The sequence below is a fragment of the Lytechinus pictus genome, chromosome 14, assembly GCF_037042905.1.
Source record: "Lytechinus pictus isolate F3 Inbred chromosome 14, Lp3.0, whole genome shotgun sequence".
Taxonomy (NCBI): Eukaryota; Metazoa; Echinodermata; class Echinoidea; order Temnopleuroida; family Toxopneustidae; genus Lytechinus; species Lytechinus pictus.
The window spans coordinates 15,558,145-15,585,087 of NC_087258.1; the positions used below are offsets into that span (position 1 = coordinate 15,558,145).

The 26,943-nt window shown below is 37.4% G+C and overlaps 1 protein-coding gene across 1 annotated transcript; it reads left to right on the forward strand.

The window, feature by feature from the left end:
• Window positions 1-11,195: 11,195 nt before the first annotated feature.
• On the forward strand, window positions 11,196-15,233 carry LOC129254529 (uncharacterized protein K02A2.6-like). The gene has a single exon (XM_054892995.2). The coding sequence runs from the start codon at window positions 11,196-11,198 to the stop codon at window positions 15,231-15,233; it is 4,038 nt and encodes a 1,345-aa protein (XP_054748970.2).
• Window positions 15,234-26,943: the final 11,710 nt, after the last annotated feature.

A 26,943-nucleotide genomic window follows, 5' to 3' on the forward strand; every position in this document is an offset into this window, starting at 1 on the left:
ATTTTGAAAGTCAAACAAGTACATCTCTCTCCTTTGTTCAATGAAAGTATACCCCAAAATATTTCTCTTTTTTGGTCCATTCTTATGATGATACAAACTATTTGATCATGATATATTTCATGAAACATCTCCGTCCATTAAAAAAGACACCTGATGTATGACTAGACTTGATAAAAGTGACAATTCCAAGTAAAATGTGTAGAAAAGTAATTGGAAAATTGTGCAAGTGTGACATCGCACATGTTGCTTGCATTGCCAATGAGAGGATTTCCAGATCATTAGTTTTCTCAACAATCAAATTCGCATTACTTTCTTATTATTTGATCACTTGTTCTCAAGCTTCATTGGTTTTCTAATAAAATGCAACAATTATAAAGTGCTTAATACAAATAATATTACCCCCTTCTACAGCACGGCTACAATGAACAGACGCTCGATCATTCAAGGACTTCCTTCCTATCGGGTACTCATTTACTACACCTGGGTGGAGAGTGACAAATGTAGATAAGCGCCTTGCCAAAAGACATGAGTGCTGCATTAGGATTTTGACCTGGCACCTTTTGGTTCAAAGTCCGTAGACTTATCCACTGAGCAAAAACACATCTATGTTTTCACACAAGCTCAATTGTTACCAGGGATGCCTTCTTTGAAAGGTGGATATGAGGCATTTTGGAACTAAGGTGTGCTCAATGTCGATTTTAAAATTTAAGCAGCAACATGAATCATGATTGAAAACTCAATTGCAAAATACCGAAAACAAACATGATCAGTGGTGCACTGTTCAGTGTCGAAAATATAAAGCTGTTAATATGTTGATCGTCTTTAAATTTCCCGCTTTTGTTAGCGCAGCTTTAGTGCGCAGTTTGACCCATCACAAGAAAGGTCAGTTCTGGCACCTGTTTGTGCAGCCTTCCACTGCGAGAGCAAATTTAAAGACGTTTCAAAACTCAATTGTGTTCAATGTCGCATTTGTGATGCTCAAGGTAGTAAAATTTGAGCTGATCGCATTTAAAAATGCATATTTTTCGACATTTACATTTTCCTCGATTCATGATTTGAAAGACGTTTACTTTTACGACCGGGAATAGAGGACATTGAACACACCCTTTGTCTCTCATAGTATCCGTGTCCTGTAATCGTGTCTTCAATCATGATCCATGTTGCCGTTTAAATTTGGAAACCGACATTGAACACGTCCTAAAACTTCTATGGCCCGTATTCTGAAGTCGGGTTTAACTTAAACTCAGGTTTAAAGTTGTGGTTTAAGTATGGGAAGCCAAAAGTATCAAAAATTTTATTAAGTTGTATGTTTCCTATGTTTACTGTGCTTTTTTCTGATTCATTGATGGTGAAGACAATCATCTATTTATACTTCCTACACAATTATGAATGATTTGAGAGCCGAATGAGCTAAAGTATGATATCTCTACCGTTAGTGATTACGTAACAATTGGCTGTCCATACTTAAACCACAACTTTAAACCTGAGTTTAAGTTAAACCCGACTTCAGAATACGGGCCTATCTGTTAAGCAGCAATTGGGAGGCCAGATGGTGAAGCTGAGTAAATAAACTATTCTAGTTCCTACCTCCAGACATCAAGTGTTATTATCCATATTCCTGAGGAGCTGTTTCCTCCAGTGTCTTTTCCTACACAAAATGGCTTTCATCCAATCAGAATCGAGGATTTTAGCAGCTTGTAACAGTTGAAGCTCATTCTATTCTGGTTTCAACCTCCAAGTGTTATTGTTCCTGAAGAGTAATTTCCTCAAGCATCTTGTCATCACTTTTCCTACACAAAATGGCTTTCATCCAATCAGAATCGAGGATGTTAGTAGCTTGTAACAGCTGAAGCTCATTCTATTCTGGTTTCAACCCCCAAGTGTTATTTTTCACAAAGAGCAATATCCTCGTGCATCTTGTCATCAATTTTCCTACACAAAATGGCTTTCATCCAATCAGGTTCAGGAATTTAAGTAGCTTATATCAGTGAAATTATGGTCTGTGAAACTGGGCTTCCCAGTGCATAGTTCGATAGGTTCATTGTCATTTTGTTTCGTGCAGTGATACAGGTATGACAATCTTCATTTTTCCTACATGTAGATCTATTCGATGTAAATCTTTGAAAGAATCCAATCTGCAGCTGTCACCAAATGTGATCAGAGCTAAACATCTTAATCTAATTGACAAAAAACACTTGCAAATACCCCCAAATTCCTAGAAAATTAAAAAAGAGGCCCCAAAATTCATATAAGGTAATGTAGGCAGTATATAATGATGCAAATTTGGGATGTTGAGCTAAAAAATTAGTGGATAAAAAAGTAAACTAATTATTTATGGAGTGAACACCAACTTGAGCATGCTATGAACAGTATCCTCAAGATTGAATTTTCAATGAAATTGAAAAAAAGCAGGTAATTATGAAAGTTAAGTAAATTTAAAGTAATTATTTTGTAAATTGTTTGAATAAGGAAATGAGTCAAAACGTGGCATTTAGCATAAATGTGTACTGAAAATTAAACTTATTTTAGACTGGGCTTTAATCTGGATTAACTCATGTGAAAACTGCCTATTTCTTGAATAAAAAAGTATTCCAATAAAAGATGGGACCAGTTTGACAAAATAAAGCCTATTTTGCTTTACCAACCAGACACCATTGGTACATTATATACACCACTTTAGGTCAAGCTTAATTTCCAATCAGTACGTAGATGCACTGTGATGGAGTGGGTGGGTATCGATTGCTCTATTCTATTTTGACCGCGGATTGAGTGGTGCATAATGCAGGCTGGTTGAGGGGGCCGACCAGTCATTGTTTATCTTTAATTGAGCTTTCCTGGATTAATGGAGTTACAAGGTATGATTGATTTAAGGCCAGCTACTCAAACAGTCCTTTGGAGCAGGTATAGGTATTGTGTTCGTGTCTGGGAGAAATGATCTTTGACAGAGATGTAAACAAACTATCTTGTCCTGCAACGCCACTGCCCTGTTGCATTAAAGTAATGTGATCCGCCACTCCCTAACCAATAATAAGTCCCCAAAATGATTTTTTTTTTGTTATTATCTTTTAGCTTGAAAAAGCATATCCTAAGATTTAAAATGATCTATCAATTGTCAAAATTCATCAACAATAGTCTTCATAAGTACTTGATGGAATTGAGAAGCAATGCAGCGAGAGATCTAAAAAAAAATTAGGAGAGAGCAAGGTTTGAGCTTCAGGGTACACTCAATCATGAGATGTGTGCTGTACAATCTCGATGAAACTTCCAAGCAGTCCGCAAAATGTGGTTTTCAAAGAAAACTCTTGTATCTTGTCTTTTATTCGAGTTTACAACTTCAAATTTTGACAGTTTGAAGAAGAAGAATTTCTCTTTCAGAGTGAAATGTTCAGATAAAGTAATTTTTTGCCTTCCAATACTCGACAGCAAAATTTAAATCAAGGATTACAGGGAAGTTACCACTGGATGTCAAAGTATACCATAATAGTAACTTTAATGCAACTGGACCAAGATTAGCAGAATCAGGTTTGATATTGTTCAGTTAGGTTTATTTTGTATTGATATTTTTGTGTGAAACTTGCTGTTGAGTAACACAGTAATCTGGGTTGAGTGAAGCACCGACACTGACAAATGTTGCTCATTAGTGGGGTTGAGGGTCATCTCGGCCCCACCAATATAGTTCCGGACTCTCCATAACCATACTTGATGGGCCGTTTTCTGTTTTGCTTGCTTGTCAGAAATTTTTTAACGGGGGAAAGTCCTACTCAAAGTGGTGATAACCTTTGACCTACTTTTATAGCCTCATCGGGTCTAATGAAGACAATTGAATGTCAAACATATTAGGCCTATTCATATTTTGCATAGGATTGCATAATCTCTTTTTACTTCATGCAGCATCGCCTATCTACATGTAGGTACAATAGCTATCACAAACAGAGCAGTCGTTCCAAAAACCTCTATCACACAGTAGAACCTTGGACCCCGTTCCTATCTATTCTCTTGAACTGGTTTCCCCGTAAACCACTTCACCAGCATTCTCATTTCAATCTCCTTGTCTGGTTCCCAAAAACACTTCATGTAAAGCAGTCTTGTCACTATAGGTTAAACTGGTTTCCACTGTAATGCTTCCCACTTTTAAACTGGTTTAAAGGGGAATCTTATCCTCCTCCTCCTTCTTCATTTTTCTCCTTATCCTCCTCCTACTTCTTTTTCTTCTTTTATTTCTTCTTCTTATTATAAATATCAGTCCTCCTCTTCTTCTTCTTTTTCTTCTTCTAATACTTCTACTACTACTTCTTCTTCCCATTCTTCTTCTACTTCTTCTAATACTACTACTTCTACTTCTGCTACTGCACTACTTCTCCTTCTTCTTCTTCTCCTTCTTCTTTTACTTCTACTTCTTCTTTTTGAACTTCTTCTTTTTTTCTTCTTATTCTTTCTTCCCATTTTCTTTTCATCAGTCTTGACAAGCAACCGGAATACCAAAGGCGTTAGTTTGCACATCGACCTTCAATGGAAACATCAGGCTACGAGGCAATCACTCGACACTACTTCTACGTCTACTAAAGATAACTATAGTGGAATGGTGATTTTGATTAATAAAAAGAAGCAATTATCATATTAATGAAACGTTTCTTGATATGCTTGCTCCTTAACATTTAAAAGAATTCGTGGAAAGAGTTTTATTCCACAATATTCTAATAACACCGATTTATCTAACAATTAGCAGAAAACATCAAAGCTATTGGCGAAGGTTTGAGGAAAATCCATCAAAGAATTACCGTAAAAAGTTATTAGAATTTTAATTATTTGATTTCTGATATCATATGTGAGCATCTTTCCTACATATCGTATGGTAGAAAATCAATAAATTGCTATTTTCTCAGGGATTGAAAATGGTTTTTGCTGTACCTTCAGTAAGATCTATAGACAAATCATTTCACACCTTTTTATAAAAAAAATTAAAACAAAATGGGCTATCACGAACCATTACAAAAATGGATATTTATGCATTTTACATTACATGACATATGGGGCAGCTGCTCGTTTAATGATGGCACAATAACTTTCTTAATCTTCAATGAATTTTCCTCAAACCTTTACCAATATCTTTTTATTATTTTTTCTGCTGTTTTTACAACAAATTTTTCTTCAAGGTGAATTTCCCCTTTAAGGAAATAAACGAAAAAGGCGGGGCCAAAGTTACTCCTCATTTCGAGCAAGCATGCCCGATATGCCAAGTACACTTCAATTACAGCACAATATTTGGATAGGAGAAAGGAGATCCAAGTTCTTGTTTCCATTTCATTATTCCCCACATATGCTAACTAAGTTAAGAGTGACAAAAAGAGAAAATTTATTTTTGTGTGAATCGATTTATTCTGCCATCTACGGGTACACTAGAAGATGAACTTTTACCATCAAGTAGGTCAGTATTTCTTGTAATGCTTCATCTGCATGGATGGCTAAACTAGTACCCAGGCAGTGAGCAAGATCTTCAATATATTTATGTACATGTATATTAATGAACCCTTTCACACTACTAAAATTTTAAAGACATACATTCACATTCAGGAATTTTGCTGTTAGTTGAACATGTAATTAAGCAAAGTAAACAAATTAACATGACAGTAAAGACACAAGCTACCCTAAATTGTTGTAAATTCCAATCCAGTCCAATGCATTCCAATACATGTAGATATTTGATATAGCGCCTTTTTCCTTTTGTCTACAAAGCACTGCACACGCACTACTCCATGTTTGGGCCACTGAAACAGTCATTCAACACCTCAGAAAGATCAGCTTTAATCAGTAACTACAAGCAATGACAAGAATTTTTACTAGTATCTGCAATTTATCTGTTTGACAGCTGAATTCTCAATGGATTATGATATTCATACATCTACTTTCAAAATTGATTATGAAATTACCTTTTTAATATCTATGGCAGTGGTAATCATGTTACATCAACTTTCTCCTCTCTCTCTCTCTCTCTCTCTTATAAAAATTCAACTATAATTATATTGGCTTTCTATTACTTATGAGGGTTATTTACTGTATATTAATCATGCAGTCATGCAGAAGAACAATTGAACATTTTTTAATTATTATTTGTTAGTGCTAAGATGACCATGAATAATGACACTATTCCACATATCTCTCTTTAAAAAAAACCCCTCAAAACTTGAAAAAGGTTTGATCATTTGTGAAGTTATTGCACTGTTAATAAATGGTAGTCAGAAAAGGGGTTTACTGATGATTCTTTTTTCTCAAAATGGTTTCTGTGGTTATGTAAATGTACTTATTGTATCCGTCACATGGTTTGCTCTCACATCTAGTGGGGGACTGAGGCATATTCAAGTGCTTTGGAGGTTGTAGTTATGGATTGATTGAGAGATTGTGCAAATATTCTCAATTGATTCAACCACCTTTTGTCGGGGCTTGATTAATGAGATTAGTGGTACCTAACGCCTGTCAATCAAAATAATTCAACTATACCAGATTAGAAGAAAGTTCCTTCATGTGGCTTAGCGGTAGTGTCAGTGAATTTCAGCTATTGTCTTTGTTGATCAATATCCCTTTTTATTTCATGATTCATTTTCTTGGTAGTGATACAATCGTTTTAATCATTATTAGCATATTCTCATTTGCAGTTGCAGTAGAAGTAGGGATTTTATTTCTTATCATTCTTATCATTATTACTAAAATATTGTTGCTGGTAGTAGTAGTAGTAGAAGTAGTAGTAGTAGTAGTAGCAGCAGCAGCAGCAGCAGCAGCAGTAGTAGTAAAAAGCGTACCCATATCAGGAAGGAGATGTTTGCTATCTTCAGTAGATGTGAACATAGTATGTTTGAAATAGATATTAATATTATTCCATGGTTAATATATTTATTTTCTTAGCTAATTATAAGGTGTAATTTGTAGTAATTTGGGAAAATATCTGATATTTGTTTCACATTTGTTGTATTCCATTCTCCAAAAATGAAAAAAAATGTGAGCATAAATGTTCTTTCTTATATTCTCGTCTCAACTTCCAACATTTATGCTTGAATTTACAATAATGTACGCATTCCATGCCACCCTCCTAATATCATCATTTGTCATCATTGATGGCCTTAAATCGTTCTTTGAGCATGCATGGATTCTTTAATGATGCTAAGATGTTTCTGGCATGAAGTGTTCGTTTCTTACTAGGAAATCACACTTCATAATGTTTAAAAATATCAAGAATCTGTCTAGCGTAGCACAAGGATGACTCTCTACTCGGTGATCGTGGTAATGTAAGATAAATTTTTGGCATGCATGGTTGGTGTTTCTTCTGATGCTGTTGAAGATGTTAAAGCAAGGGAATTTTTCACGTTTGTCAAGGGAGATGAATTTCTTTTCAAGAGACAAACCAAAGACAGGCCTGGGATGATTTACCTGGATGGGTCGAATGATGAATTAGGTATTATAGCAGAGGCTACAAAGTGAAAAGAGGCGATGACAGATGATGTTTTAAGATTTTGCCCGATAAAAGGGGGCAATAGTGAATAATGTAGTTTTATCTAAATGATATCTGCTCCCTGAAGCATCTGTTTGATTTTCTTTTGCATTCTCCCTCCTTATTTTATTCTCTTTGCTCTCTCTCTCTCTCTCTTTTGATTTCTCTCTCTCATTTTCTCTCTCTGTCTTTCCCTTTCTCATATCTTTACACCGTAATACATCCCCCCACTTTCTTCTCTATCTCTTAAAAAGATGCTAATCTGTCAATACTCCACACCAACAAGTCAAGCTAATATATAACTGTAACTAAACGTATTTACAACTATCATTTAATTATCAACAAATTTGTCTAATATATATTCTAAATAATGTCACTACTGTGTCCTATGACCTGTGCACCTGTCATGTTCCTCTTTTTATTTTCAGTTTTATTTGCACCACCCTTTTCTCCTCTCTCTTTCCTTTGCCTCCCTTTTCCACTCTTATAATTTCTATTAAAAATTTTATCATCATTATCGTTATCACTCCAATTATTCAAATTACTTTCCACTTTTTGTTGTCGCTCATACGCTCTATTTTGGTATTTTGTAGATTATGTATTTTATTTTTGTTTTCCACCCGTCTATAGTATATAGGTTATGTTAATTAGTATTGGAATTATGTTTAGGGACTTGCATTATTTACAAGCTCTGCTTTTCTTGGCAAGTCCCTCCGTTCAGATAATTTTATATTCAATATTTGTTATGAAATGTTATAGAACTGTATGTATTATTTTGAGTATGTATTATTTTGAACATGTATTTACACTTTACTTTGATTATATCTTTTGTTTGAACGGAAATAAATAAATAAATAAATCAATAAATCAAATCTCTCTCTCTCATTCTATCTGTCTCTCTCTTCATTTTTTTTTCTTTCCCCCATTCTCTATCCATTCCATCTATATCTTACAATTATCTTCCCATCTTTCTCCCTATTGCCCTCTCATTTCCATTGACTTTTGTCTATCTTTTATTTTTACTACTCACCATGCATTTTCATCTGTCCATCTTTTTGTTATTTTCACCCATTATTGTCCATCTGTTTAATACCACTATTTATTCCCATTTTAATTGAAAGTATACATATCAAATAAGACCATACATGTATATGCTCACATTTTATTGTAAAGACATAATTGAATGGAAAAGTAAATGCATGCAGGCATGAGTGAAAGCAAAATGATACTAGTGTGATTATAAAACAATATAAATGAACTGCAGAGTTATTTTAAAAGCAATAAAAGAGGCCGTCTGGGGGAAACAAATTACAAAGAGATATTTAGTGAGAAAAATAAACATAGATGAGGAATCATTTAGAAGATGGGAGGATGGGGGAAATGTGTGAAGCTTGGGAAAGAGAGGTGTAAAACAACCTAAGAATGATGGAGGGAAAGAGAGATAGAGAGAGATGGGGGAGAAGGAAAGAAATACAGAGAGGGACAGAGACAAGTACAAGGGAAAGAAAGAGAGGAAGAAAAATGAAGAGGCTGAATGGTGGAGAAGTTCAGACAGAGTTCAGTCAGAGAGTGATAGATGATGACATGTATTGATAAATGGAATGTGATGGTAATTGGAATCTGTGAGCTGTAATGATGACACATGATGAACTCCCAACTAAAATAAACCATGCCACACAGATGCACACCATGGGCTTCCTTCCTTTACTTTCATCATTTCCATTTCCTCCTCTTCCTCCCGTCTCTATCTCGTTCTTCATCCTTTCTTTCTTGGAGACGCACTGGTATCCATTTTCCTCTTGCTCTCTTTCTTGTATATGGAGTTCCGTTAATGACTCACCTCATTACTCTCTTTCTCCCTTCCCTTTCTGTCTCTGCACACTGAGAAGTTTTTGCACCAAAAATCAAACGCCGGTTGCACCGTTTACGGTGTTATCTTGCATCTCAAGTGGGAAAAAGGTGCAAAAAATTTAGTTGTTATTTGCATCAAGACTTGACTGTTTGCACCTTAAAAGGTGCAAGTTTTCACCTTTTAACGTTGGTAATACTTGACGTTGAGAAAGGTTTAAATTTGCACCTTTATTACATGGTTCATTTCGGAACCCTATTAGGGTGCTTAAAATGTTGCATAAATGAGCATAATTACACTCAATAGAACCCTTTTGGCTGCTCCTATTATACCAACCCCTAACCTAGGGTTCAAATTTGAACCCCCATTAGTGTGCCCCCCCCCCCTGCTCTCTCTCCCTCTTTACCACCTTCTCTCTTTCTCTCTCTCCCAATCCCTCTCTTGATCATTCCATCAGTCCTGAATCCATCTTAGCTCTCTCATTCACAATTGTTTATAGTCAGCCTAGTTTGTACTGCATCCACGCTAGAAAAACAAAGAAATGAAAATCCTACTCTTTATTATTATTCCAGTGATTGGTTGCCCCTGATTGCCCCAGTGGTTGGTGCAGGAAGCATGGTGGTATTGCTTCGAAAGATATAGGGCGATGCTCCGCCTTATTGGCTGACCCATTTTCCTTTAAAATCCAGTTTTATATAAAAATTGTGTGGTCTTACTTAATTGCAGTTAATACATTAGATGGGCTCTGGTGGCTTTATTAGTGGTGACACGATATTTGCTCCTGCGACAATTACTCGGGGCTTAATTTTGTCTAAGATGTAGGGTGGGGGTCAAGGTTGCAATAGGGTTTTATGTTAGGTGTAGGATGGGGTATAAATCCAGTGTTGAAGTTTGTCTTTCGATTAGTGTGTGGAATTTAGAGCGGAGCAATTGTCGCCGGAGCAAATGTCATGGAACCTCGTTGGTACACTCACTGGTAAACTCATTGGTCAGAACCAAGAACCGTCCCATGAGCCTATGGATTTAGTCAGAGTATATAGAGTCATCGGCCTTTCTGCTCAGTTTCACCAAGTGGGTGCTTTCATGATATGATGCATTACAATGGAGTCCATAATGCATACTTTCAGGATAGGGGTGAATATACAAGAGCTGGTCATGTCCGTACTTAAAGACCGCTAATAGGTCCTTCACTTGTCATTGAGTTTGCAGGCCGCCATAGAAGTTAAAAATGCAGAGCTTCTTTTAGATGCATATTTCGTATGGGCTACAGACAGAATACATCTTATGACTGGGAAAACACTTCAGATGACTGGAGTTCATTCAGAGTACAGTTGAAATACATTTTTTTTTCTTTTATTCCCATTTCATTTCATTTTTTAATATTTTTTTCCACGCGATTTATCTCTGGTAAGTGTTATGGGATATTTAGGCTGAATACCCAGACTAGCACCATGTGTATTCAACGTATATGCAAATCATAGCGTGCCTGTAAGCAGCGCCCTCACATGAGATACTAAACAACATGACCTCAAAGTGTTATTGTACGATCACGTCTCCGTGTGACTTCTTTAGCTTATTGTGCTCCTTATAAGCTAACATGGTGTCAGAGTGATGGATAAAAATCGGTTCTACAATCATGAACTGTGTTGATGCACATTTTAAACTGAGAGAAGGGTGACTTTTGGAATGAAATCGCCGAACCTGTACTCGTCGAACTCGTTGTGTGGAATCGCGCGACGTTTGTAGCAGTGGACTTCCGATACCGGTGAGTTACCGAGAGACTGTGTACTGTACCTACCCTAATACCGTAAGTACATGCATTCTGGCGTACGAGTGACTGGTTGAACGAATATTCACTATAATAAGATGGCGTTGTATCAAATTCCCCCACCCACACCTATGGTGTGCAAAGGAAATACAGAGAAAAACTGGACTAATTTCAGAGAGACGTGGGATGATTATTTCACGGCGACAGAAATGGAGAGAAAGGAGAATAAAGTCCAGGTGGCCACATTAAAGACAATAATGGGGCAAGATTGTAGAAGCGTGTTGGCTGGTCTCAAAGTGTGTGTACCGGAAGGTCAAGTCCTTACTTGTCAAATGATATTGGACGCACTGGAGAAACATTTTGTAGCAAAGAGGAATGTGCTGTATGAAAGATTTATGTTCAATGCAGCAGAGCAGCAACCTCATGAAACGGTGACACAATTTCTTGAGCGATTGAGACAGCTTGCCAGCACGTGCAAGTTTCGTGACGCCGCACTGGAGGAGGAAATGATCCGGGATCGCCTGGTGATGGGCAGCCGTGACCAAGGGGCCAGGGTCAGACTTTTCCGGGAGGAAGAGTGCACCCTAAATAAAGCATTTGACACTCTAAAAATCAGTGAGGCCACCACGCATCAGCTGAAAATGATGACTAATGGAGAGCAATCCCTTCAGGAAGTCAACTTCGCCAAGAGTAAGCCTGCCAAAAATGAAGGCCGACACCAACAGAAGTTGAAAGGCAAATGGAAAGGCAGACCTGATAGCTCAAAGAACTCAGCTAAGAACAGCAACGCTTGCATGTATTGTGGGCTCAAGCACAAAAAAGGTCGTGATAATTGCCCAGCCAATGGAAAAGAGTGCTCCAAATGCAAGCGCAAGCATCACTTCGCTAAGGTCTGCAAGACCACATCGGAACAAGTACATGCTGGCGATGATGTAGCTGAACTCAGTTCAGAGGATGACTTTACTTTCACCCTGGAAGAGGTTAAGCTGCTGAATGATACCCAAGAAAAAAGAATCTTTGTGAGGGTGGAAGTTGGAGACAGAGATGACAAAAAATCAATACGATGCCAGGTTGATACGGGAGCAACTTGCAATGTAATGCCGTATCAAACGCTTGCTAAGCTGGAAGGGATAGATCGCCCGACATTGAATCCCTCCCAGTCAAGGATAAGGCTGTATGCAGAACACTCCTTCCTAACAGTTATAGGAGAGAGGGACCTGACGTGCTACTTCCGTGGAAAGTCATACAAACTCCACTTCAAGATAGTCGAAACCGCGAAGGAGATCCCATTGATTAGTGCTGAGACATCTATAAGGATGGGAGTGATCAAGGTCCTAGCGAAGGAGGAAGTGCACAATATGGCCCAGTCCAGAGACCTCATCGAGGAATACAAGGATGTATTTCAAGGACTCGGATGCCTGCCGGGAGCATACAAATTGACTATAGATGAGACAATCACTCCAGTAAAACATCCGGCAAGGCGAGTCCCAGTGCATATCAAGAATGACCTAAGAAAGAAGCTGACTGAGCTAGAAGAAAGAGGGATTATAGCAAAGATCTCGGAACCAACCGATTGGATTAGCAGTATGGTAGTTGTAAAGAAGCCTCAGAAATTGTGCATATGCCTAGATCCAAAAGATCTTAATAGAGCCATAAAGAGGCCACACTACCCCATTCCGGTCATTGATGATATCCTTCCAAATTTAGCCAAAGCCAAGGTCTTCACAGTATTAGACGCCAAGGATGGCTTCTGGCAAGTAAAGATGGACGAGGCCAGTAGCTACCTGACAACTTTCTCCACACCGTTCGGGCGTTACAGATACAAGCGCATGCCATTCGGGATTTCCTCAGCACCCGAGGAATTTCAACGTAGACAGCATGAGATTATTGAGGGCCTGCCAGGAGTTGAAGTCATAGCTGATGACTTCATAGTGTTTGGCTCAGGCGACACCAAGGAAGAAGCACTTGCTGACCACGATAGGAACTTAGAAGAGTTCCTTAAAAGGGCTCGTAAGGTGAATCTGAAGCTCAATAGGGCCAAGCTGAAGCTGAGACAAAGTACAGTGACGTACATGGGCCATAAGCTGTCAACAGATGGATTACGTCCTGATCCAGAGAAGGTTCGAGCTGTCGTGGGAATGGCACCCCCAGCAGACAAAAAGGGTGTCCAAAGGCTGCTAGGTAGTGTTACCTACCTAGCCAAGTTTCTTCCCAGGCTTTCAGAAGTAGCAGAGCCTCTCCGGAGACTGACAGATAAAGAGGCACACTTTGAATGGCTCGAATACCACGACCAAGCTCTGGGAGAAATCAAGAAGATGCTCACACAGGCACCTGTGCTGAAGTACTTTGATATAACACAGGAAGTGACAATTCAGTGTGATGCATCAGAAAAAGGTCTTGGAGCCACACTCTTACAGAATGGACAACCAGTGGCCTTCGCATCCAGAGCTCTTTCGAGAACGGAACAGTGTTATGCACAGATAGAGAAGGAGTGCCTCTCCATTGTGTTTGCTTGTGACAGATTTGCACACTATATTCAAGGCAAGAAGACAACTGTCGAGACTGACCATAAGCCCCTGGTGCCAATCTTTGGCAAGAGTTTGCACAGAGCACCAAAAAGGCTTCAAAGAATGTTGATGAGGCTACAAAGATACCAGTTGCAGCTACAGCATAAGCCAGGAAAAGATATGCACATAGCTGATTGGCTGAGCCGTGCTTACTTACCCAATGACAGGAAAGAATCCAGGATCTTTGACGAACTCGAGGTCATCAACCAGATGGATCTCTTGAAAGTAAGTGCAGCCACTGAGCACCAACTGAGATGTAGCACCGGTACAGACCAACAGCTTCAGGAGCTAATGTTAATGGTCCGACAAGGATGGCCAGACAACAAGGAGGCTGTTCCTGGTAGCATCCGGGAGTACTTCAATTACAGGGATGAGATTACAGCCCAGAATGGAATCTTGTTTAAGGGACAGAAGGTGATCATCCCTATGGCACTACGAAGTATGATGGTGGAAAAAGTGCACAGGAGCCACCTAGGAATAGAGGCCTGCATCAGACGGGCTAGGGACACACTTTTCTGGCCTGGAATGGCAGCCCAAGTCAGAGAAAAGGTGGAGCAATGCCCTACATGCAATTCCATGAAGCCCAAACAGCAAAAGGAAACAATGATGTCAGCTGAAATACCAAGCAGGCCATGGAAGGTTGTGGGACAAGATTTATTCCATGTGAATAACAAGGATTATCTGGTGACGGTAGACTTCTACTCTGACTACTGGGAGGTGGACCAGATGGATGCCACGAGAGCCGGAGATGTTGTCCAGTGCACTAAACAACATTTCGCACGTCATGGCATCCCGGAGCGAGTCATAACAGACAATGGTCCACAATTTGTGGCCCAGGAGTACGCCCAATTTGCAGCAGAATGGGACTTTGAACACGTGACAAGCTCACCCAGATACAGCCAGAGCAATGGAAAATCTGAGTCAGCTGTAAAGATAGCAAAAACGATCATCAAGAAAGCTGTGAAGGAAGGTAGCGATGTCCAACGAGCAATACTGGAATGGAGGAACACTCCTGATCCTGATGGAGTGAGTGCTGTCCAGAAACTGATGTCAAGACGCACTCGTACAGGCCTTCCCACACCAGACGTACTACTAATGCCTCATGTAGTACCAAATGTTCCTGAGCAAATCAAATTGAGAAAGCAGAAGGCCAAGCTCCAGTATGACCGAGGGGCTAAGGATCTACCAGAACTTAGAATCGGCCAAGGTGTACTTCTACAGCCTGATCTCCCTCACCAACCCTGGAGACAAGCGGTGTGTAGAAAGATCCTTGGCGACAGGTCATACTTGGTACAAACGGATGACGGCCATCAATTTCGACGCAACCGCAGGTTCCTGAGAGCAACAGCCAACAGTGCTCCTGAGGCACCCTCTACAGAGCCGACAGAAGTTGAGCATCAGCGACAACGCACTCGCCTTCAGTCTTCATCTGAGGAGCGTACTGGCCGTAGCAGTGCCATTGAGCAACAGGAAGTAACCCAGGAATCTCCACCTCCTACATCCCGTGGAGGTAGACCACAGCGGCAGAAGAAAATCCCAGCAAAGTACAATGATTTTATTCTTACTTAGGATTCAGAAACACATTGGATCATGTGAGGATCAACCGATGGAGCAATCATTTTGTTTCTACGCGAAAACGATCACTTGGATCAAATTGTGCCTTTAAACGCAGGGATAACCACCTGAATCGTCTAGGAATGAGCGTCACAGCTAGTTAGGCAACCTGAGCCACAACGGCGGGCAGAATAATCCCGAGGCTCATGGTTGGGGATCGATACCTTCGCTCTATCATCCCATCTTGCTTATATTATTTTATTTTGTTATAGTGTTCGATAGTTTAGCAAAAAAAAAAAAAAAAAAACAATTTGTGAATTCAACTGTCTGAGTTTGGGTCACACCAATGAAAAGTGATAATAAAAAAAAATGCAAGTTAACTTACACGGCTGGTAAGATTTAAGACAAAGAAAGGAAACTACATCAGGATTTAGATCACATTGAACATAGACACAACTATAGTCAACAGTCTGGAGAAACACGTGGAAACAAATGACTCATAAAACACTGGACAATATTTTAATGAACACGTTTTATTATGTTTCATTCCCAATTTTGATTATTGTAAAACAAAAAAAAGAAGGAAAATCCATGGCGCTAGTTTTGGTTCAAAGTTACTGATAATTTTGGTTTTGAAAAAAAAAAAAAAAAAAAAAAATTGTTGACAGAGGGGTATTATGGAACATGTGATATTGTTGTAAAACAAAAACAAACAAAAAAGATAAAGAAAGGGAGATGTTATGGGATATTTAGGCTGAATACCCAGACTAGCACCATGTGTATTCAACGTATATGCAAATCATAGCGTGCCTGTAAGCAGCGCCCTCACATGAGATACTAAACAACATGACCTCAAAGTGTTATTGTACGATCACGTCTCCGTGTGACTTCTTTAGCTTATTGTGCTCCTTATAAGCTAACAGTAAGTGCATTTTGAAAAGCTTCAGTGTATCTGTTTTTAATGCTATTATCCAATCGTTTTCACGTCTATATTCAAAGACAATCTGTGACCATTTCTGTTTTCATAATTATATTTTTTTTAATGAGGAATATGTATAAAAGGGCATTCTTAGATTTAGAGGCAAAGTCTACCATGATGTCTACATTATTTTGATAAAAATCTGAAAGAAAAAACAGAGACATAGGACTGATGCTGTATAATGCAAAACAAGCATCAAAGAATAGCAGTCATTGATTTCCAAAATGAAAAAAAGGAGTTACCCCTCTATTCATAGACTATTATATTCCCCCCAAAAAAAATTACTTAAAAAAATTGAAATATACATCTGATATGTAATCATAGACATGATTTGGTACATTTGGTACATACTTCTGTGAAGAGATATATTCAATAATTATCATTTACTATTGAAAACATGGGCTATGCTCTCTTTTTAAAGGGATGGTCCAGGCTGAAAGTATAGCTTAGTAAATAGAGTAGAATTCACTAAGCAAAATGCCGAAAATTTAATCTAAATCGGATAACAAATAACAAAGTTATTGAATTTTAAAGTTTAGCAATATTTTGTGAAAACAGTCGTCATGAATATTCATTAGGTGGGCTGATGATGTCACATCTCCAGTTGTTCTTTTGTATTTTATTATATGAAATTAGGTTTATTCAAATTTTTTCCTCCAAAAACTAGAAAAGTTGGATTGACAACTGATTTAGTGCATTAGATATTTAGTGCTGCAACTTATTTCATTATAAGGGAAACATATTATTCACACACAAGTATGGAATAATGAAAAAAATTATGATTTTATGTAATAACCTAAGAAAACAGAAAGTGGAGATGTGACATCATCAGCCCACCTAATGAATATTCATGACGACTGTTTTCGCAAAATATTGCTTAACTTTAAACTTCAATAACTTTATTATTTGTTATCCGATTTTGATGAAATTTTCGGCATTTTGCTTAGTGAAATCTACTCTATTAAGATATAAATATTTTCAGCCCGGACCATCCCTTTAAGCCAAGCTATTACTAGACTGTTCCCAAGCACATGATGTATGTTGTGTAAGTATTCAAGAAAGCGTGTAGTTTATTGCAGAGTCTGCATATAGAATTATTACAAACCTCCCTAGATTCAGGCCCTAAACATTCATAAATGTATATTTTTTTAAATCAGTCTAGACAAACGTCTAGTTGGATAAAAGAGGATATACTAAAATTATTAAGTTTTTTTTTTTTACCAGTTACCTGTCTAGTTGTAGGAAGAATCGATGCAACTTCACAGATCAAACACAGATTGATTTAGTCAAGCGGAATCATGCTTTGAAGCCTTGTTTCATGCATTCAAAAATTCCTCTTTCCACAATGCAGTAGTGGATCCATCATATTGACATTTAGAGGGGGCGCAAATCACAGATTTGGAAATAGAGGGGCGCAGATGACAATCTTCTTATATTTAGCTATTCTCAAAGTATAGAGGGGGGATGTACGCCCTTTGGGGACCCCATTGGATCTGCCACTGCAACGGGCACATTATCAGAGAGAAAAAAAGTGAAAACTATGCATTGTACAGGTATTTATCTTGCCAAGATGGAACCAGAACTTTAATAATTCATCATCCTGATGACGAATTCTTAGCATGTTGATGCAAACGGAGGCTTAGAAATGTACATTTGTACCAGATAACGCCCGAGGTGGGTTATTATTTATTGAAAGCTTTTCACTGTCGATGGGAGTAACGTGATACGGTGATTATATGTATATATGTACCAGGGTGAAACTAAAGCTTTCTTAGAGACAATCTTTGGTTTTCATCAAAACAAAAAATATCAAAGTTTTACAGAAATTAAAGAAAAATTACACAGAATTATTACAAAAAAAATGTATATAAATTTTATCTGCCAAACATTTTTTTTGGAAAATATATAATTAAAGAGTAATGAGCAAATGAAAATCAAAAGAAAAAAAATATTAAAAACATGGCAGTCTATTTATAGAGTGGTCCCATATGTTGATTCCTGTGTTAGCTACACCAGGAAAGCATGTGGTAAAGAAATGAATATAATTTCAAGCAAGCCCAGATAATATTTTGGTTGAAATGTGCTGTTTTAAATAGGCATTCTCGATATGATAGACACTTTTGGATTGCTTCCAGACATTTCCTATTGAAATTAGATTTCTGTAACAGAACTTGAACTGGCCTTTAAGTCTTTTTTTTATACTTTAGTTTTTTCTTTTCAAATTCCATCTACAAACAAGGATAGATCGAGATGATTGGAGATAGATTCTGGACATTAGTTATCAATATATCAATCGTTCTTCTTGCGCCAACATTTGGCCCATCCCCCGTTATTCCATAATTTCATGATCTGGTGCTGATTGAATAAATTAGATGTGATTTTCGATATTTACTTGATCCTTTTTGTAGGTCAAAAATTGTATCCTTTTTTCCATATTATATTCCTATTCTATCTACCAGTTAGAGGCAATTTGCAACTTTGCGGTACATACATGTATGAGGATGAGGATGATGATGATGAAGATGATGATGATGATGGTGGTGATGATCATGATCATTATTATTAAAAGTAGAAGTAGTAGTGGTAGTAGTAGTAGTAGTTGTAGTAGTAGTAGTAGTAGTAGTAGTAGTAGTAGTAGTAGTTGTAGTAGTTGTAGTAGTAATAGTAGTAGTGGTAGTATTAGTAGTAGTGGTGGTGGTGGTGGTGGTGGTGGCAGTAATAGTATAATTATTATGGGAATTGTTCTCCAAATGTTTTCTTTTTTAAATTTGAGTGTTACAATACAAATACTAGCTTTGATTCTTCTTGGATAATGTGCAGGTTTTTCAAAAAAAAAATTGCCCTTTAATTTGTTAAATTTCTACAACATGTAAAAATGCAAGTTTGGACAACGATCAGTAATAGCTATTCACATCTTGTGAATATTTCTTACTGATCGATGACACGTACATGGAAGTATTTGATCACGTATGCTTCCATGCTTATTAGGAGATCATGTTGAACATTTTCGTTGATGGGTTAATAATACAGATCATGAAGTTCATAGTGAAAGGGAGAGGGGAGGAGAGGTAGAGAGAATGATAGAAAGGAGAGAGAGGGAAGAAGAGGTGGAGAGGGGAAGAGAGGAGGAGAGAGAAGCAGAGAGATAGTTGGTGATGGGTTAATAATAACCAATCACCATATTTGAATAGAAAGAGAGAAGGGGACAGAGGAAGGAGGAGATGAAGCATAAGAGAGAGAGGTGATGAGAGTAAGACAGAGAGGATCAGAGAGATGGATGATGATGAGTCAATAATACCAATAATCATAATAATCTTAGAGAGGTGAGGAGAGAAAGAGAGGAGAAGAGGAGAGATGGGATCAGAGAGATGGATGATGATGGTTTAATAATACCAATCATAAAACTCTTAGAGAGGCAAGGAGAAGAGAGATGAGATGAGAGGAAGAGAGAGATGAGGACAGAAGGAGAGATGAGGACAGAAGGAGAGATGGGAACAGAGAGACTGATGATGATGCCTGGGTTAATGAAACCAATCATAAAATTCTTTGAGAGGCAAAGAGAAGAGGGAGGGGTGGAGTGGAATAGAGAGAGAAGAGAACAAAAGGGGAGAAGGAAGTAGATTGTCAGATGGATGATGATGAATTAATTATACTAATTTTGACATTCTTACTTAGGAGAGAGGATGATTGAAAGAGAGATGAGGACAGAAGAAGAGATTGATGATGATGGGTTAATAATACCAATCATATAATTCTTAGAGAGGAAGGAAAATAGATCGTGGAGGATAGTAAGAGAGAGAGCTGGAGCAGAGGAGAGTAGAAGAAGAGAGGGAGCAGAGAAATGGATAATGAGTTATTTATATCAGTCATGAAAGAGAGAGAGAATAGAGAAGAAGAGGAGAGAGAGGATCAGATAGATGGATGCTGATGACCATCAGGAGAAAAGAAGATGGATAACACGTCACCTAGACCTCCCTAGATGATGCCCAATAAAGTGGAAAGTGGTACCAAATTAGTGAGTGATTCCAATGTCACTCTGTGATGTAAATTCCTATCCATTTTAGCTTGATTGGATTAGCCAAGTGGATGATGGGAACATTAAAATTTGCTCTCTTTCTGATAGTATGCTTGGGGATATGAAAGGGGACATCTTTTCTGTTGTCATAGTAAGTGAAGTGCTCGATAATGTTATAAGTGGAGGGACAATGATGGTGGTGATGATTAATATGATGATGGTGATGATGATGATGATGATGATGATGATGATGATGATGATGATGATGGTGATGATGATGGTGATGGTGATGATGATGGTGGTGATGGTGATGATGATGGTGATGATGATGGTGATGATGATGATGATGATGATGATGATGGTGATGGTGATGATGATGGTGGTGATGATGATGATGGTGATGATGATGATGGTGGTGATGATGATGATGGTGATGATGATGATGATGATGATGACTATGATGATGATGACGGTGATGATGATAGTGATGATGGCAATTTTGAAGAGGTGATGTTATAATTATTAGTATGAATTATTTGAAAGCTTATGATTATTTTATTTTAATCACTTCTGAAATAACAAAATATTATATTTAATTTATGAGGTGCTGATTATCTAGTTGCCTATTCAATGGCGCATTATATTATCCTGCTTATAACTCCTGCTGTTAGTGGTGCTTGGTGCATTCAAGGAATTAATCTTGCCGGGTATCCGCTCACATCACCTGGGTTGAGTGCAGCACAATGTGGGTAAATTTCTTGCTTAAATAAAACATGCCTTACTTTGAACCCACGTCCCTCTGATTGAAAGATGAGAGTTGTAACCACTTGACCACGACACCCTTTAACAGAGGTCTCCAAATAGTATTCACTACTTTAAAGTCAATTTTGCATCATTTAAAGGACATCATTTCATATCTATGTTTGATGACAGCCGTGCAAACACCCAACAGACTTCCAGCATGTGTTAGCGTTGGAATGTAACACTTGTCGGTCCAACCGATACATACGAAAGGTCATGAGAATAACGATAGAACTTTGATAACCTATCAGTAACTATCATCTGGGCCCCTTGACATGAAGCTTAGCGATTGATCGCGAGGCTGATTTCTATGACTGTTTGCATTGATTGTTATGTATGATCAATCTTAAAAATCAGTCCCACGATCGATTGCTAAGCTTTGTGTAACGAGCCCCTGATTAGAGGCAGAAGGTCGTTGATTCGTGTATTCTGAGTCAGACTCGGTGTCCTTATGACTCTGATTAGAGGATGTTATTTATATATGTTTCTGCCTGTGTTGCGTGCATTATAATGGGTCATTAGAAGTGAGATGTGGTACATGTATTTATTCAGACGTAATGTTCTTTTGACTATCAATGGAGGAATGTGTGCTGTGTTGTTCCCTTATTGATGTGGAAGATGGAAAGTAATTCATATGTTCATTCAGAATTTATGTCCTTTTGATTCTCAAAAGAGGAATGTTTCTGCCTGAGTTGTTTTGCATTATGAGGTACTGTTTAAAAGTGAGGTGTGGTAGATGGATTTTAATTCATATATGTATAGATTTATTCAGGTTTAATGTTGTTTTTACTCTTAATGGAGGAATGTGTGTGTGTGTGTATTTGAGTTTTGTCGGATGTGTATCAATCAGATATGATTATTCATGTCTGGGACCGTCCTTTAACGTCATCATCCGAAAGACGTGACCAGGGCTCGAACCTCGAACCTATGCATCACTTTGTAACTTCCCCACATAGCTTGGATGACAGGCGCACGCCACAACGCCCAGTTGTGTGTTGTGTCGCTTGCATTAAGAGGAGTTGTCATTAGTAAATGGATGTGGTGATTGGAAATTAATTAATGTAATTAATATCTAATGTAATAAATAATATAATGAATTAATGAAATAATTTTTAATTCAGATCCATTATCCTTTCAAATCTCAAAAGAGGAATGTTTCTGCCTCGGTTGTTTGCACTGTTATGTGTCATTAATTAAAAAATCATTGTACTGATTGAAAGCCATTTTGACTCTTAAGGTCAAAGGAAAATGATTCTACCTCTGTTTGTACTATGATATGTTGTCATTAATTAGAAAAGAGATGTAATCATTTGAATTAATTCATAAATTTTTTTTATCGAGAATTAGTGTCGTTTTGACTTTCAAAAGAGGTGTATAATTCTGCCTGCATTGTTTGTAATATGATATGTCGACTTGTGGTAGATGTACCTTATTTCTCTTTTTATTTAGACTTAGGGGTGTTGCAAGAAGAAATCTGCAATCAATTGCAAATATTCTGTTGCAATTTTACAATTGATAGATCAATTTTAACCGTAGCAAATCAGAAGCAGATTAGCAATCAATCCCAAATTCGCAATTAATTTCAAAACTTTTGATTGATTCAGCAACCAAAATAGACTTGCAATTGATCGCAAGTTTGTTGCAACACCCCATATGTGTCCTTTTGATTCTCAAGAAAGGAATATGTTTCTGACTATGTTGGTTCCACTATGATGTATTGTCATTGGTAGTGGTAGATGGATGTTGATTCATTGATGTCTGTATATTTAGACTTGTTGATTTTGGCTCTGAAAAGAGGAGTAGACTTCTGCCTGCATTGTTTCCACTATGAATATGATGTGTTGTCATTGGCATCAGGGGCGTCGATCCATTTTTCAGATTGGGGGGGCGAAATCATTAACGTTCCAAAGGCGCTCGATCGTACAAAACACCCACCCACACACACACACACACACACACACATACATATATATATATATATTATATATACACACACACACACACACACACACACACACATATATATATATATATATATATATATGTATATATCTATATATATGTATGACTCATGAGACACAGACACGTATCTCACTACACAGATAGTACGAGTGCCGAGAGTGAGCTCAAATTTCTTTATATTCTGAGCTGAAAACTTGATATTCTAAGCATTTTTGGTACCAATGATTAAGATTTGTATCTAAAAGAGAATAGATGCGAGCGCGTAGCGCGAGCTGAAAATTTTTATATTCCAATCTGAAAAGCTGACATTTTGAGCACGATTTTAAATAAAGAACGAGTTGTGTATCTCAATCTCGCTTGCTGAACATTACAATCTTGTTTTTTTTTAATGCATATCCGGAATTATTGGGGGAGCAAAATGATATGTTTGCCCCCCCAATATTTTCATTGGTGGGGCGATCGCCCCCCCGGCCCCCCCAGGATCGACGCCTCTGATTGGCATAGCAGGATTAAGTAGAAGAAGGACGTTAATTCATACATATATGTACATCTCTTTATATTCATACTTTTGCAGCGTTGCAAGAAATTTTCAATCATTTGCAAGTCAATTTTAGTTCCCTGTATCAATTATAGATATTTCAATTAATTGCAAATTCTTCTATCAACAAGTATAAACATATATTAATCTATCACTTGTAAATTTGCAACTGAAATTTGCATTTGATCAAAAATATTTTCATGCAACACTCCCTTAGTGTCTTTATGGCTCTCAATTCTGCCTGTAGATGTTGTTTGCATTCCAGTGTGTGCTCGTTAGTAGTCAGATATGTCATTTGATATTAATCATTTGCTCCTGGCATCCCAGTGAGGAAGGGGCACTCTGTTCTTTATCACCAACATCAAGCACTATACTACAGCATATGTCTAATGGCTGCTAGTTTTGTTGTTGTTTTAGAACAATTAGGTACAGAAAAGGAGCAGAACTAAAAGAACTAAAATAATTGGATTGAAAACTGATTTAATGCATTAGTTATTTATTGCCGCAACTTATTTCATTATAATGGAGACACATCATTTATACATGTATGAAAAAAATGAAACATTTATGATTTCATGTAATAACATAAGAAAAGGAAAAGTGGGGATATGACATCATCAGTCCACCTAATGAATATTCATGACGATGTGCATAAAAATAACTGTTTTCACAAAATGTTGATAAACTTTAAAATTCAATAACTTCGCCATTTGTTATCCAATTTTGATGAAATTTTCAGCATTTTGCTCTGTGAATTTTACTCTATTTATTAAGATATAAATATTTTCAGCCCGGACATCCCTTTAAATCACATTTCTGTTCATGAGATAATGTACTGGATTTGGATCTTGATCGTTATAACTCATCACTCCTGGGGAGTAAAACGAGACGGGTGGGTGTACATTCAATAAAGGTGGTTTCCCTGGGTTCGCCGAACATAACTACATTCAACACTCAGCATGAGCATTGTGGTGGCGTTCAGCATTTCAGCACAACTGTATGTATATGTTTTTTTAGACAAATCCAAAAATTTCTAGTGAAAGCAAAAGAAGTTGAAAATCAGGATGAAGAGTTGATGGACAGGGAGGGGGCGGAGTGGGATCTTATGACTTAAACATATGTACTGTGGTCATGAATTACAATTGACCACGCAATCATTTTATCATCTCCCTACGGGTAACCGGAACCATGTTCGCGCTTCAAGTGACATGTTTGGTGACTTTCGAGTGACTGTTCTAACCCACCCACTGCCCGTCGGTTTTTAAACCGAAAACATTAAGTTTGAAACATGGTTGCATTCATGAAGTCATCATGGTGGAAGGGAAGGGGGGGGGGCTCGATTTGGGTTGGTGGAAAATACATTAATACTTTTTTATTTAAAACTCTATCACCCTTGTATTTCAATTTAGAAAAAAAAAATCACCTTTAGGTTGTCCCACCCCTAAAATACCCCTGCATGCGGACATGATTAAACTATCACATCTGTCACCAAGGAATACTTCACATGCATTAAAATCATTCAAAATTGCAGACCAGGGGTCATAAAAGTATAAAAGCAAAAAAGTATCTTTACGATTGATATCATTGACTACAATGTACAACCAATCATGAAAATCAAGTGTCCGATCAATCGCTAAACTTTTTGTTATAGAACCCAGGTGATACTTATTTAGTGTATTGAAATAGAGGATTCGGTCATCACTGAACCAATGAATTGAATATTTATTGCGAGTTTTATCGATTAAATTAAGAGATGTTTTATTTCTTCAACAATGAGCTAATGAATACAATTTTTATATTGCATGTTTTAATGATAGTGAGATATATTTTATTTCTTAACCCGTTTCCTCACTAATGCTGTCCTCATTTCCTGTATTGGCCGTCATAGCTAATCAATAAAACGCCGTCTTTGATGGTTGTAACTCTATCGATTCCTATCGGCATAATTCAAAGGAGATTGTGGATGCCATATATCAATTGGTTATCAATTGACCTTCCTTAACAGATCCAGAGTATAAAAGAACAGCGGACGGCAGGAGACGTCAATCGAAGTATACCCTTGTAAAGGCTAATAGCTGTAAATATATTTTTTGCCTCATCTGATCATTGATGCAATCAATTTACTATGGATGTAAAATTGTTTTCACCTGCTGTGAGCGTAGATAAGTTATTTTGAGCAAAAATATTATATATTCTGGAAGATTGTAAAGGTTTTATATTATTGTCATTTTTCTTTCCTCAGTCATACCCTTATCCAGTCTAAAATTAATTTATGCCCACTAAAGCCTATGCGTGTTTGATATTTTTGTTTATTTTCCAACCTTTCCCATTTTTGCTTCAATTTAGAGATATCCTCCATTTTTATAAAGGAGATTCAGCTTGCCCAGCAAGAAATATTGAAAGTTTTTATTTTTCTAAAAAAATTTGAGACATGGCTTTCCATAAGAAGTATCATTATATTAATTGAAAAAAAACCCTAAACATTAATACTTTTTGCATTATTTTCAGTAGCCCCACTGTGGCCAAGCCACCAGTTAAGGAATAGTTACCATCATTACAACTTACATCCCATTTATTGAAAATGAAAAAAATTTAAGTTTCACAGTAAAAACAAGATATTGAATATAGCTAGATGCCGCACTATGGACAGTGTATTGAAGCGTAGATCAGAGCAAAATAATGAAATAGAGACAAAAGGACCATGACATTATATTATAGATTAATGCATGTTGCTTATTTAGCAAGCTTGAGCGCACTAAGGTAGCTGTCAAAAGGCAATTTGCATAAACAGACATCACTGCAAAATGGACAAATGCCTATTGTTGCCAATTTATAGTTTGAAATTGTGATTGAGCTATTATGAGTCACAGAGATTGAATCTCGATTTACAAAGACAATGCGGTAATGTATAATTATGTGCACTGCAAAAATACCAGTGTTAATTTAACACCAGCTTGGTATTTATATAGGAAAACACCAGAGAGGCGTTGACACAGCACCAATTTGGCTGAAAGGCTAACACCAGAAAGGCATTTAAACAATACCAATCAGTGTCAAACCAATATCGGTTTTATTCTTTACTGGTGTTGTTTCAACACTTCCCTGGTGTTTTTTCCAATATAGATACTGGACTGGTGTTAAATCAACACTGGTGTTTTTGCAGTGTATTATTGTATAATATCAGTGGAGGTTTCTGGTGGGGGAAAACAGGATATGCACCACCTCTGTATTTTGAGAATCACCCGTTAATCATACATACATATTCATATAGCTAAATCTAAAAGTATCGTCATCTGTGCCCCTTCTATTCTTTAATTTGTTCTGTGCACCCCTCCCCATCCCCCCACATTTTGAAATCCTGAATCCACCAATGAACATGTTTGGATATCCACTTTTTACTCCCTAGGCATTTTTCGCTCCACTTGACTTT

Excerpts from the sequence above, each read along its gene's own strand:
- LOC129254529 (XM_054892995.2), top strand. The coding sequence starts at position 11,196 with ATGGCGTTGTATCAAATTCCCCCACCCACACCTATGGTGTGCAAAGGA.